Here is a 14,264-nt window from a genome sequence, read left to right as displayed (position 1 = left end):
ACCATTATTTATTCAGCATCTCACAGTGTTCTATAAATCCTCAGATCTCTTTTGTTTTGCATTCAAAGTCTCATTGGTTTTGCTATTTATCATTCATTTTTTGTCATTTTTTGAATTTAAAATGGCCAGTGGATCTGCCTTTGCCTGAAAAAAAAAAAAAGACTCCATTGCTTTTAAGATTGAGATGTGTGAAAGCTTCATATTTTTTATTGTGGCATTTTTTTAACATGACCCTGACATTTTTTTTAAAGAATTGTATTTATTTATTTGACACAGAGAGAGAGAGATCACAAGTAGGTGGAGAGGCAGGCAGAAAGAGAGGCGGAAGTAGACTCCCTGCTGCGCAGAGAGCCCGATCTGGGGCTCAATCCCAGAACCCTGAGATCATGACCTGAGCCGAAGGCAGAGGATTAACCCACTGAACCACCCAGGCACCCCTATTGTGGCACAGTTCTAATTGTTTTAATCTAGCTACAAACCCATTCTTGCCTTAATTTTGCCTTACTTCAACATAAAGCTGTTACCATCTGTACTATATTATTTATGCACTACGGTAAAATGTTATGTTGCTTCAAGGTGACCTTGCGCTTATAAGGATCTTATGTTTTGATTAAAATATAATGTATGGGATGTTAAATATTTTTAGTGTATAAGGGAAGACTGGAGGAATTTCACAGAGCAAGCGGGTGCTTGTAAATCCTTACATGGGGATTAAGATCTCCATTTTAGGTAAGTGAGAAGAATCCAGGTGGCATTTGAAAGAGAACTGGACAGACTTCTGGTTTATTCTGTTTTTTTAAAGGAAATTAATAAGGCAAAACAACAAACAAAAAGAACTATGATGACATTATATAGGAGATGCAGTTTCAAAAATTTATTGGTAACTAGTGGAGAGTCTACTGTTTCAGAAACCAAAAAATGGAGAACCTATAAACAAACTTAGAAAGGATTGTTTGTTACTGAAAACTTAATGTATTATCATAGCTTCCTTTCTTTTTTCACTGTATAAGTCTGTTTTTTTTTTTTTTAAGATTTTATGTATTTATTTGTCAGAAAGAGAGCACAAGCGGTGGGAGCAGCAGGCAGAGCAGGCAGAGGGAGAAGTAGGCTCCTCACTGAGCAGGGTGCCCAATGCAGGACTCCGTCCTGGGACCCTGGGATCATAACTTGAGCCAAAGGCAGATGCTTAACTGACTGAGTCACCCAGGCGTCCCACTGTGTAAGTCTATTACTCTTGAAAGTTTAGAGATAGCTGTGTAGCTGCATATGAAGTGAATAGGTTTGAGGAGGTAGGATAGGAGTTCATACAGTTACCTATGTAACTTTTAAAATGTATTTATTTAATCAAATATAGTCTCTATTCTAAAATTTCTTTATGTTATGGTAAGATTTACCTATATATTTAAAGTGACAGTGTCTTTGACTGTATTTTACCAAGAAAGGTAAAACAAGAATGTACTTGAGAACCCATAGTAAGGCAAACAGAAACAGACTTACGGGATTTAAAAGAGTATTCGTAGTGGTTTGTGGTAGTAAACTTGAATTCATAAAATCATTAAATGTATAATGGAATTTAGGCTTTTCACAGGGTAAAATTGCTATAGTGTGTGTACCCTATTTTACCTCATCTTAATACTTATGATTTGACTTTATGAATTACGTTTTGCTTTTAAGTTTTAAGAAGGAATCTTCTATTCTGTTTTTCAGTGAATATCACCTCTGCCCGGCAATTAACTGGATGCAGTCGCTTCAGCCATATTTTCCCTTCATCTGCTTACCAGCACATTAAGATGCATAAGAGAATTCTGGGGCACTTGTCATCTGTCTACTGTGTAGCATTTGACCGAAGTGGGAGAAGAATTTTTACAGTGAGTTTAAAATTAATGATACTGTAGCATGTTTGTGATTTACTACAGTTGAAAGTAGGCTTCATGGTATTGAATTATACTTTGTAAGCAATTCATCCTTCTTAGACACATGAATGCAAGGAAAGATGAGTACAAAGATGAGTAAAAAGATGAATTTACAAACAGCGTTGCTGGAGGGGAGGTGGGTGGGAGATGGATAATTGGATGAGGGACATTAAGGAGGGATCTTGATATAGTGAGCACTGGGTGTTATATGCAACTGGTGAATCGCCAAATTCTACCTCTGAAACTAATAATAAATTATATGTTAACTAATTTGAATTTAAGTAAAATCTAAAAAAAGGGAAGAAATATGTAACTTAAAAAAAGAAATTGAAAATCTTTTCTCATTCTATATAAATGGGTGAACTATAATGTCCTCTATGTTTTGGGAAATCTAATTTAAAAAATTAAATCTTAAGAAGGCCTTATATTCTAGAGGTTAATTTGTGTGAAACAAATTTATCTACTCCATTCTATTTCATTTTAGCAAACATTTATTAAAATGCATTTTGCATTTGTCACTTAGTGTAATTGGTACCTATTCTGCTTAATTAAAATGATTATGTCATTCTTATGGTTGAGTAATTGTACTCCATACACAGTTTGTAACCAAAATTACATTTATTGTGTATATCTTTCTTTTATTTCAGTACTAATAATTTTTTTTAAGATTTCATCTATTTTTCTGGGAGAGAGAGCCAGGTGGAAGGGTCAGAGGGAGAAGCATACTCCTGCCTGAGTAGGGACCCCATCTCTGGGCTCAATTCCAGGACCCTGAGATCATGACCTGAGCCAAAGGTAGATGCTTAACTGACTGAGCCACCCAAGTGCCCCAATACTAATTTTTTAAAAAAATTTGCACATGGGGTTTGAACTCATGATCCTGAGATTAAGACCTGAACTGAGATCAAGACTTGAACTGAGATCAAGACTTGGATGCTCGACCAACTGAAACACCCAGGCATCCTTAAATCTGGGTTTTTAAAGTTTTATTTAAATTCCAGTTAGTTTCCATACAGTGTAATATTAGTTTCAGGTGTACGATATATCGATTCAGCGCTTCCATACATCACCTGGTGCTCATCACAGCAAGCACACTCCTTAATCCTGGTCATGTATTTTACCTCTTCCCCACACCTGCCTCCCCTCTGGTAACCATAGGTTTGTTCTCTATAGTTAAGAGTCTTTCTTGGTTTGCCTCTCTCTCTCCTTTTTTTCCCCTTTGCTCATTTGTTTTGTTATGGTATTTGTCTTTCTCTGACTGACTGACTTCGCTTAGCATTTTATTAACCAGATAATATCGTGGGCTTTTGAGTACAAAATTGTAGCATGCTAATATTTCTAAGAAGGGTTTTAGTCTCACTATTTTAGTAGTAAGTTAACATAGAAATGTATTTAGTGTCATAATTTTCTTTTTAACTTTCTGTGCTATGGTAAATGAAATAGTTTGCATTTTGGGAAATTATGACTCCTTGGAGTTCGTTAAAGACTCTTCCATTGACATTTTCATAACTCCAAATGCATCACCTAAGTATTTGGATGTTAATGATCATGACGAGAATGACAATTGCTATCTTTTTATTTTTTAAAGGTTTTATTCATTTATTTGAGAGAGAGAGGGAAAGAGAGCATGAGTAGGGGTGGTGGGGGTGGGGGCAGAGGGAGAAGCAGACTTCCGGCTGAGCAGGGAGCCTGACCTGGGGCTCTGACTGGGGCTCTGGGCTAGATCTCAGGGCCCTGGGATCATGACCTGAGTTGAAGTCTGACATTTAACTGGCTGTGCCACCCAGGTGTACCGTTATCTTTTTATAAACCAATAATTATGAACTAACTTATTTACTACATTGGAGTAGAATTGCTTTTTACTATTTTTAAAGCTCTTTTGAAATTATCAATAGGAAGTTCAACTTAACATTTTCAGCAGAGTTTATTAACAAGGACTCAAGTTATTGAGAAATGCATGTAGAGTTTAGGCTAAATTTTTAAATATTTGTAGAAAAATATTCAAGGAATCATGATAAAAGTCTGTCAGGCATAAGGAAAGAAATAATGGCAGGGGTGCCTGGGTGGCTCACTGGGTTAAGCCTCTGCCTTTGGCTCAGGTCACGATCCCAGTATCCTGGGATCGAGCCCCACATCGGGCTCTCTGCTCAGTGGGGAGCCTGCTTCCCCCCCCCCCATCCCCGCCACCTGCCTCTCTGCCTACTTGTGATCTCTCTCTCTCTGTCAAATAAATAAATAAAATCTTAAAAAAAAGAAATAATGGCAGATATATTTAATGCCAAATCACTTAAAGTGAGTTTTAAATGTTTTGAGTTGTCAGGATTGGTAGTTTTGGGGAGTTCTTCACAAATTTCATCAGTTTACATAATGCTTTGTCAGTGCTGTCATTTGGAGATCATTTATATTTCTTCCTGTATCCATATTATATGGGCAGAGGAGATTAGAAAGTAAAGGCTTAGAAGTAACTTAATAAAAATCCTCCCTTTGGGGAACCTGGGTGGCTCAGTGGGTTAAGCCTCTGCCTTCACTCAGGTCATGATGTCAGGGTCCTGGGATGGAGCCCCACATTCAGCTCTCTGCTCAGCAGGGAGCCTGCTTCCCTCTGTCTCTGCTTCTCTCTCTGCCTATGTGTGATCTCTTTCTCTCTCTCTCTGTCAAATAAATACATAAAATCTTAAAAAAAATCCTCCCTTTGTCATTTTGGCTTTTTTTTCCAGGAAGGGGGGTGGTGGTGCAAATTTTTGCTTCATTGGGAATCTGTCCTTCTGTGTTACTATAGGGTTCAGATGACTGTTTGGTGAAAATTTGGGCAACGGATGATGGACGTCTCCTTGCTACACTCCGAGGGCACTCTGCTGAAATTTCTGATATGGCTGTTAACTATGAAAACACTCTTATTGCTGCAGGCAGCTGTGATAAGGTAGTAAGAGTGTGGTGTCTTCGAACTTGTGCACCAGTTGCAGTCCTTCAGGGACATTCAGCTTCTATTACTTCCATACAGGTAAGAAAAATGAAAAGGTATCACTACCTATGCAATGAGGATGAAAATTCTCTCAGTTTTTGTTATTTTGTGTGGATATTATTATAAAGAATGGCAACAGAAAAGTGATCTCTAAGGGCTTTGCCCTACCTTTCTCTGGTATTTTTTAAATTCCTTTTTCATATAAATTTATTGTTTTAGAGATAATTCAAAAATCACTGAATAAGTTTTCCAAATATAATGCAAGACATTTATCTGACTAGTATTTTTGAAGAAGGGAGAAGACTTATAAATACTGTAAGGAAGCAACACTGATACCTGTTAAGTTGCAAACAGGTTCTAATTTGAATATTGGCATACTTTGTGTTAATATTTAATGCAAGATGTTTGTCAGTCAGATTGTATGTGTATGGTTTAATGTTAAAGAAAATTTTATTCTTCGTTTCAGTGATTTCCTGTTTCAGCTTGATGTTTGATATAAAATGCATTGACTTCAATTCTTGTTCACAGAGTGTTTTTACTAAATGTTGATAGTGAAAATCCTGGATACCTCCAAAAAAACCTTTTATTTAAGAAAACTAAGTTGAACTTGTTCTCTTCTTTGTGTTGAGAGCAAAAGGGAATCCTGAAACTGTATTTTATACTGTGGTCAAGGAGACTACTTTTGTGGATGAGATAATTACTCCCATTTACTTTTCTTTGTTCTTCAGTCAAAAGAAAGTATGTCCATTAATTTTTGTGTGTTATTTAATTTAATATCACCTGTTTATGAGGAGTTAGAAAGATTTTTTTTTAAGATTTTATTTATTTAATTGATAAAGAGAGCGCACACAAGTAGGCAGAGTGCCAGGCAGAAGGAGAGGGAGAAGCAGGCTCTCTGCTGAGCAGGGAGCCCAACCTGGGGCTTGATCTCAGGACTCGGGGATCATGAACTGAGCTGAAGGCAGCTGCTTAACCGACTGAGCCACCCAGGTGCCTCATGAATTAGGTTTAATGTATATTAGATTTTAAAAATTTTGTATCAAATTTTTGATCAATGGAAATTATTTCATGGACTTTGTTTTAGGTGATTATTTAGTTATTTGTATTTCTACCAACTTATCTGACAGATTATTTCTGGAATTTGGCAGCGACTCTCATATAACATAAAAAAATAACTGCTTATATTGAAAAATGTTTATGATACTGTTTGGCTCCTTCATAGTTTGATTTTCTACTTTCTATCTAATTTCATTTATACGTGGGAACTCCCTAAAGATCCATGGATCTCTATCACATTCTTTCTCTTAGTGATCTCATTAAGTTTCATGGCTTTAGGTTTATCTGTAGGCTGATGATTTTCAAACTTATATTTTTATTTTGGGACCTTTCTTTTCATTCCATACTTATATATTCAAATACCTACTTGGTACCATCACATAAATGTCATGAATCTCATACTCAACATATTCAAAATTGAACTTCTGTCTTCTTCCTCAAATCTACTTTTCCAAGAGCTTTCTTCAACTCAACATATGGCAATTTTTTCCTTTCAGTTGCTCAGAGTAGTCATCCCTGACTTTTTTTCTTTCTCTTATATCTCATATCTAACTTGTTAGCATATCATGTTGGCTCTACCCTCAGAATATATCCAGAATCTGACAAATTATCATGACCTTAATGATTACTATTCCATTTCAAACCATTATCACTGGTAACCTAGATTATTGAGACAGACATCTAACTGATCTTCCTGCTTCTTCCCTTCCCTCTTTCTTGCCCCAGTCTAACCTCTGCATAGCAAGCTGAGTAATTTTTTAAATGTAAGTTAAATCATGTCACTGGTACTCAGAAACTTCAGTAGCTTCCAAATTCAGATTTAAGTGGAAGTCTAAATGACCCACATTGTAAGGCCTATATTCTCAACCCCTTTCTCTCTTTGAACTCATTGTCTACTACTCGTTTCCCATTTCTGTTCTGCTTTAGCTGCTACCTCTCTGCTTTTTTAGACCACTCTATCTACACTGCTGCCTTTGCTTTTTCTGTTTCATGGAGGTGGAATGGCTCTTCCTTGCATAGTCACATGGCTTATTCCTTCCCTTTCTAACCACCTTGTGCAAATTGTCTTTCTCAGGGAGACTTTCTCTGACCATTTCACCATTCTAAAATTTTAAGTTGTTCCTTGTACCAGCACTCTTTATCTCCTCTTAATTTTATTTAGCATTCTATATGTGTTACTTATTCTGGACTAATTAACTGTCTCTCTTAACATCATGGTGTTTATCTTTCCAGATTCTTTTTTGTAAGCAAAATTGAGATATAATGGTATGATTTCAATAGTGGTTGCCTCTGCATGGTAGGATTATAAGTACCTTTTATTGTTTTCTGTATTTACTAAATTTTCTTCAATAATGATATATTAATTTAAATTAAGAAATACAAATACAAATGTTTTATAATCTCTAACACGATTTATTATTTAAAAACAATTCAATTAGACTACATTAATGGGCCAGATGCCCCTTTGTGACTGATGAATTTATTTAAATATAATGGTGATAATAAAGGTTCTAGTGTTTCTTCAGACTTAATAAAATTATAGAGTTTTATATTTATATCATTTGTATAAATCAGGGATCAGCAAATTTACAGATCAGATAGGTAAATATTTTAGGATTTGCAGGCCATATGGTCTCTGTCACACCTACTTTAACTCTGCATTCCAGTGCAAAAGCAACCATAGGCAGTGTAAGGTGAATTTGTTCCAGTAAAACTTCATTTACAGAAATACGCAGCAAGCTGGAATTGGCCTGTGGGCTGTAGCTTGCAGACTCTGCCTATAAATTGTGGATTGAGTTTTCCAATGCAAGCTTCTCTATCTCAGAAAGGAAAGTGTAGGCATGCTACCTGAGTACTGGTTTCTTTACTATATTATCAATTATTAATGGATAACATTAATTGATAATTTTTTATTTAAACTCTAGTCTTTAAGAAGTTATGTGTCTCCAGTCAAGAAAACTGTATAAATGACTTCTAATCTGTAGTGATCATTTTCTTCAGATTTGTGGTCAAAATTTATTCAAATCCTATGTATCTTGATTCTTAATATTTATCTTAGTGGTGTTGATTATCTGTATTTGGGATTTTTAAAATGCATGGCATGCAGAGACCCTGGTTTGATTTTCAGCTTTTTCCTGTATCTCAGGAATCAGGAGCCCAATGGCTCTTCCCTTATATGTGATTCTTTTCTGAGGATGTATAAAATACTGAGAGTCAGAGCTTGAGAATCCTATATGATAAGGCTGTTCATGTTTCATCTAGGGTATTAGTCATCCTTTAAATTGGCAACTTAAGTATATTTTTTAATCTGTTTTTCCCACAATGATATAGTGATTTGACCATTCCACTTATTCTATTATAACAAATGAAAATGATTTAAATTTAAAAAGGACAAAATTTATATCATATGTCATTGAAGCTGGAATTTAAAGTTAAGCATTAATACCAAAATATTTAGATAGTAACTTCCTAAGCATTGATTTTAGAATGGTTTCTGGTGCTGTGGTCATAAAAGCTATAAAAATTCCACAATCATTGCTGTTAAACATATATTTAGCAGATTTATAATGTTTTACCTAGTAACCACCTTGTGATTTTTTTTCTCCATTAGAAGTGATGAAATAGTAATCTTAAAGTGTGATATTTAGTACTTTAAAATAGTTATTTGAGATTTTATTTTTAGGTAATCTCTACATTCATAACCCTGAGATCAAGAGTTGCATGCTCTATTGATTGAGCCACCCAGGGACCCCTAAAAGTAATTATTTTTAAGACTAATATATTTAATCCTAAATTTGTTGACTGACTTTTTTTTCTACAGTTTCTTGATATTTTCAAATTTTTTAAGGTATCCATTAATCTAGGAAATTTAACTGATTTCCTGAAAGTGAAATTCTTGATTGAATTTATTTAAATTATTTTTTAAATGATTATAATTTTAGAACATGCTGTGTTTAAAATAAATTTGAACATGAAAGCTTTCTATTTGAATTAGATTTCCTTTTTTTTTTTTTTTTAAGTTTTGTCCATCAACTAAAGGCACAACCAGATACCTCACTTCTACTGGTGCTGATGGAACAATCTGTTTCTGGCAATGGCATGTAAAAACAATGAAGTTTAGGTAAGTTTAGAATTGGATTAGAAATTTTGTACAAAATCAATCATGTTTATTTTTCTTTATTACCTTGAGAAATTCTTAATAGTCCATGTATTTAAGTATACAAATATATGTATACATGTGTATAAATATAGAAAATATATGTATACCTACTTCAATTAGATGTTAGAGATTTTAGAATAAAATTCTTATGAAACTAGTGTTGAAGAGATTATTTAACTTATACACTAAATTTTTGTAAAGAGTATTTGTATCATTTATTATTCTGGTAAGAAGACTTTGAACTTTTGTCTGTACTCTCATTTGCAAATAGAAGATATTTGCAAATGACAGTACAGACAAAAGGTTGATATCCAGGATCTATAAAGAACTCCTCAAACTCAACACACACAAAACAGATAATCATGTCAAAAAATGGGCAGAAGACATAAACAGACACTTCTCCAATGAAGACATACAAATGGCTATCAGACACATGAAAAAATGTTCATCATCACTAGCCATCAGGGAGATTCATATTAAAACCACATTGAGATACCACCTTACACCAGTTAGAATGGCCAAAATTAGCAAGACAGGAAACAACATGTGTTGGAGAGGATGTGGAGAAAGGGGAACCCTCTTACACTGTTGGTGGGAATGCAAGTTGGTGCAGCCACTTTGGAGAACAGTGTGGAGATTCCTCAAGAAATTAAAAATAGAGCTTCCCTATGACCCTGCAATTGCACTACTGGGTGTTTACCCCGAAGATACAGATGTGGTGAAAAGAAGGGCCATCTGTACCCCAATGTTTATAGCAGCAATGGCCAGGGTTGCCAAACTGTGGAAAGAACCAAGATGCCCTTCAACGGACGAATGGATAAGGAAGATGTAGTCCATATACACTATGGAGTATTATGCCTCCATCAGAAAGGATGAATACCCATCTTTTGTATCAACATGTACGGGACTGGAAGAGATTATGCTGAGTGAAATAAGTCAAGCAGAGAGAGTCAATTATCATATGGTTTCACTTATTTGTGGAGCATAACAAATAACATGGAGGACAAGGGGAGATGTAGAGAAGGGAGTTGAGGGAAATTGGAAGGGGAGGTGAACCATGAGAGACTATGGACTCTGAAAAACAATCTGAAGGGTTTGAAGAAGTGGGGGGGTGAGAGGTTGGGGGAACCAGGTGGTGGGTATTAGTGAGGGCACGTATTGCATGGAGCACTGGGTGTGGTGCAAAAACAATGAATACTGTTATGCTGAAAAGAAATAAAAAATTAAAAAAAAGAAGACTTTGAACTTCTTAATGGTAATAAGTTATGTGGTAACTTGTAAAGTTATAATAATAATACTGGTATCTTAAAGTATATTAGCAAGGTTTAATGTATTTTTAACCCAAATGATGGGAATAGTACTGACTACTTCAGTTATGTTTTTTATAATGCTGATGTTAAATCTGTCAATATCTAGCAGTGTGCAAAGATTCTTGTATGTTAAATGAACATGATAGAAAATACAAATATCTTAACTTTTCCCTTAGAGATCGCCCAGTGAAATTTACTGAGAGATCCAGACCTGGAGTTCAGATATCTTGCTCGTCTTTCAGTTCTGGTATGTGTAAAAATTGAAAGTTTCAAGTACCCAAAATATTAAATGATCCAGTTGTAAAAGATATATGTTTAATTTTGTGGAGAAAAAGGTATATGTTTCTTAATAGAAACATACCCCAAATGTGAACCATATGATATAGTAGATGGACCTTTGTGGATTTTAACTAACATGTAATAGCTTTTAAAGGTTTTTTTTAAAATTTTTCTAATATGTTTTTATATAAATCAGAATTTGGTTGGTAAAAAGTACAGCTCTCCCCCCCATACACACACAGTTCAACATTAAAATCCTGACCTGATGTTTCAGAAAATATATACTATAGTTCCATATAGAAGTCACTTTTACAGTGTGTAAAGGTTGCTTTTCTACTGCTAAGAATTATATGCTAGTTGACCTTTTCTTTCATTATGGTAAATTTAACATAAAATTTACTATTTAAAAAAAAATATTTATTTATTTGAGACAAAGAGAGAGAGAGTGCACACATGCACCCATGAGCACTTGAGTTGGGGGAGGGACAGAGGAAGAGACTCTCAGGCAAACTCCATGCTGAGCATGGATGTAGGGCTCAATGTCAGGACTGCAGATCATGACCTGAGCTGAAACCAAGAGTGGCACACTCAACTGACAAAACCACCCAGGTGCCCCTAAAATTTACTATTTTAATAACTATTTTTAGGTGAGTAGTTTTGTGACATTAAGTATATTCACAATGTTTTTGATATATTAACCACCTTCCATCTCTAGAATTTTTTCATAATCCCCAAAGTGGTTGAGTTTTTAGATTACACCATTATAGCCACTGTAAAGAGAACTCTAGCTATAGGTCATTTTATAAAAAATTTTTGAGCGTTAGTATTTTGCATAAATTATAAATAATTCCTCAAGGCTCTGACCTTTAATGTGTATTATTCAAAGGCCTGTATTTAGTGTATAGTTGTTGGGTTTTTGTTGAGTGAATGGTATAGTTGTCCTTTAAATATCTCTCTTGAATTTCAACTATTTTTGTCTGAAATTTTACATGTCTTTAATGATTAGAAGATAACCTATCTTTAATGATAAGAAGATAACGTCTTATTAATATAAGGTAGCATATAACTAAGAAGGCAATTAAAAGGTTTTTTAAAGTTCCTTGGTGTAATGTTTGCTTGTTTGTTTTTTAATCTTCCAGGTGGTATGTTCATTACAACAGGTAGCACTGACCATGTGATTAGAATATATTATTTGGGTTCTGAGACCCCTGAGAAAATTGCTGAATTAGAATCACATACGGTAAGAGCAAAATGAGAAACTTAAGTATGTTGCTTTCTTTTTTAATATCTCTGGAAAGTTGGTTTTATTTCTTCTTTTCTAATCTGTACCTTAATTAATATATATTGGTGCTGAAATCTACATGGTAAGATATCTCGGTAGTAATGAAGATCAGTGTGAAATTCTGGATTTAGTATGGCTGTAGTATATAAAATAAGTTCTATTTGATTACATAGAAAGGAAGAAAACACATATTATAGTAACAGTTAATGAAAATGCTCTTTGAGCCTGCTGTATTCAATTAATTATGTGAACTGTTTGTTACTTTAAAATTACATACTTTTTATTTTTTAATAAATAAACCATATTCTCTTTAGTAGCATGTATTTGTGATGCTCAAATATGACCGATCAGTGGTTCTTATGCATTTACAATCTACATACTTTTTAAAAGACACATTGAAAAATGGTGGCCTAGAAGGATCCTGAAACTACCTCCTTCTATGAACACAACAAATCTGTAGCTATATATGGGCCAATTCCCTCTGAAAAGGACCCGAAAGCTAGGTAAACAGTGGCTCTACAACAAAGCATAAATGGGCCACATTGAGATGGGTATAAGAGGTAGAGATGTGGTCCTTCAAAAAAACTCCACCTCAGGAGCAGCAATCCACAGTTGGGTGTGATCTCATGATATGGAACTTGTTCTTGAGTAGCAAGGTATCTATGTCCCACATCAGACACCCCAACCCTTGGGACCTGCACTGGAGAAATAAGCCCCCAAAGCATCTGGCTCTGAGAACCAGTGGGGCTTACTTCTAGGAGAATTGTAGGGAATGAAAAATATACTCTTAAAGGGTCCTGCACAGACTCACTTGCCATGGGACCCAGCTCAAAAACAGTTTGCAAGGCAACTAGACTCTATGTGAAGGAGACTCATTTGCTATTCTTAAAGCATCTGCTGGAGAAGCAAGAACCTCTTGGGACTCTCTCCAGGGGCAGAAGTGGGCACCATTTTTGGATTCTTCTCCCTTGTTGGTCATGGTGTAGATGGGCACTGTTGTGGAACCCCTCCTTTAAGTCTTTAAGTCTGCTAGCTTCAATGGGAGCACCCTACCCATGCATTCTGCAGCTGTGGCCTATCCTACCACAGCCAGGTGGGCTGAGTACCCCACCCCCCTACCACATTCACAGCCTGCCTGCCATAGTTGGTGGGCATGTACACCCCACACAGGACACCCCTTGATCACCTGGCTCTAGTGGCCCAGGATATTGTTTCTGGACCCAATGTGTTTGAAGAAGTTAGAGAGACAGTTCTTGACAGGCTACCATACCCAGGGCACTGCACAACTAGAAGACTAAAACACACCCTCATTCTTGATATGAAAAAATTCCCTTTTTTTTTGTCATGGGGGCAGCTCACACATCCAGAGGCTACAGAAAGGCTCTCAGGGAACATGGGCAGGGGTATTCACTATATTGGAACCCTCACTTGGCATCATCTTGACATCATCGTAGCTCACTGATACCTCACAGAAAGGAGGTTATACACACGTCTACATCTACGATTTTAGCAACTATTGCACAGGGACACCTCTGGGATTGGTCTGGAAGTCAACAGGATTTATGATTGTGGATCCAAAGACTACATATTTGCATATCTTAAGAATATATTGCCTGATAATCTGTCTTAAAATTAGCCTGAAACTAGGCACTGTCTGAGATCCCTTCCTTTGGAACAGTGACAGGTCTTGGCATACCTTCAACAACTGAGACCTATCAAGAACAAATTGTGCTACTTAGAGACAATCTCAGGGGTATGAGAAACAACCATAAGCTAGGCCATGGCTGAACTGATAAGGTTTATCTCCAATGCAAGATCACACTATATAATTTCATTTATATGTGTAATCTAAAAAGTAAAACAAATGAACAGAAAGCAGAAGCAGACCCATAAATGCAGAGAAGAAGCTTGTGATTGCCATCCAGGAGGGAAGTAGTGTAATTGGTAAAATGGGTGAAGAGGGTGAGAGATACAGTTTTTCAGTTATGGGATAAATAAATCATGGGGTAAAAATTACCAAATAAGGGATGTAGTCAGTCATATTTTAATAGCAGTATATGGTGACAGATGGTAGCTACACTTCTGGTGAACATAGTATAATGTATAAACTTATCAAATCACTATGTTGTACACCTGAGATTAATATAACATTGTGTGTTAGTTATAATTAAATTTTTTTTAAAGAGGAAAGGTAACTATTTTACTTAACACATAGAAACAAAAATGGAGTCAAGCAAAATGAGCAGACAGGTATATGTTCCTGATGAAAGAATGAGAAAACCTCAGAAAAAGACCTGAATGA

General features: G+C 35.6%; 1 protein-coding gene across 4 annotated transcripts in view; it reads left to right on the top strand.

The window, feature by feature from the left end:
• Nucleotides 1-14,264, top strand: part of BRWD3 (bromodomain and WD repeat domain containing 3) — a 208,281-nt gene that overhangs the window by 52,616 nt on the left and 141,401 nt on the right. For all 4 annotated transcript variants that reach the window (XM_032840637.1, XM_032840638.1, XM_032840636.1 and 1 more), the window contains exons 7-11: nt 1,708-1,868; nt 4,693-4,914; nt 8,952-9,052; nt 10,578-10,648; nt 11,820-11,920. In XM_032840637.1, the coding sequence (XP_032696528.1) occupies nt 1,708-1,868; nt 4,693-4,914; nt 8,952-9,052; nt 10,578-10,648; nt 11,820-11,920 (656 nt within the window). The remainder of the gene's footprint in view (nt 1-1,707; nt 1,869-4,692; nt 4,915-8,951; nt 9,053-10,577; nt 10,649-11,819; nt 11,921-14,264) is intronic.

The sequence above is a fragment of the Lontra canadensis genome, unplaced genomic scaffold (genome assembly GCF_010015895.1).
Source record: "Lontra canadensis isolate GAN:19392208 unplaced genomic scaffold, GSC_riverotter_1.0 scaffold114, whole genome shotgun sequence".
NCBI lineage: Eukaryota > Metazoa > Chordata > Mammalia > Carnivora > Mustelidae > Lontra > Lontra canadensis.
This window is presented reverse-complemented; position numbering and strand designations above follow the sequence as displayed.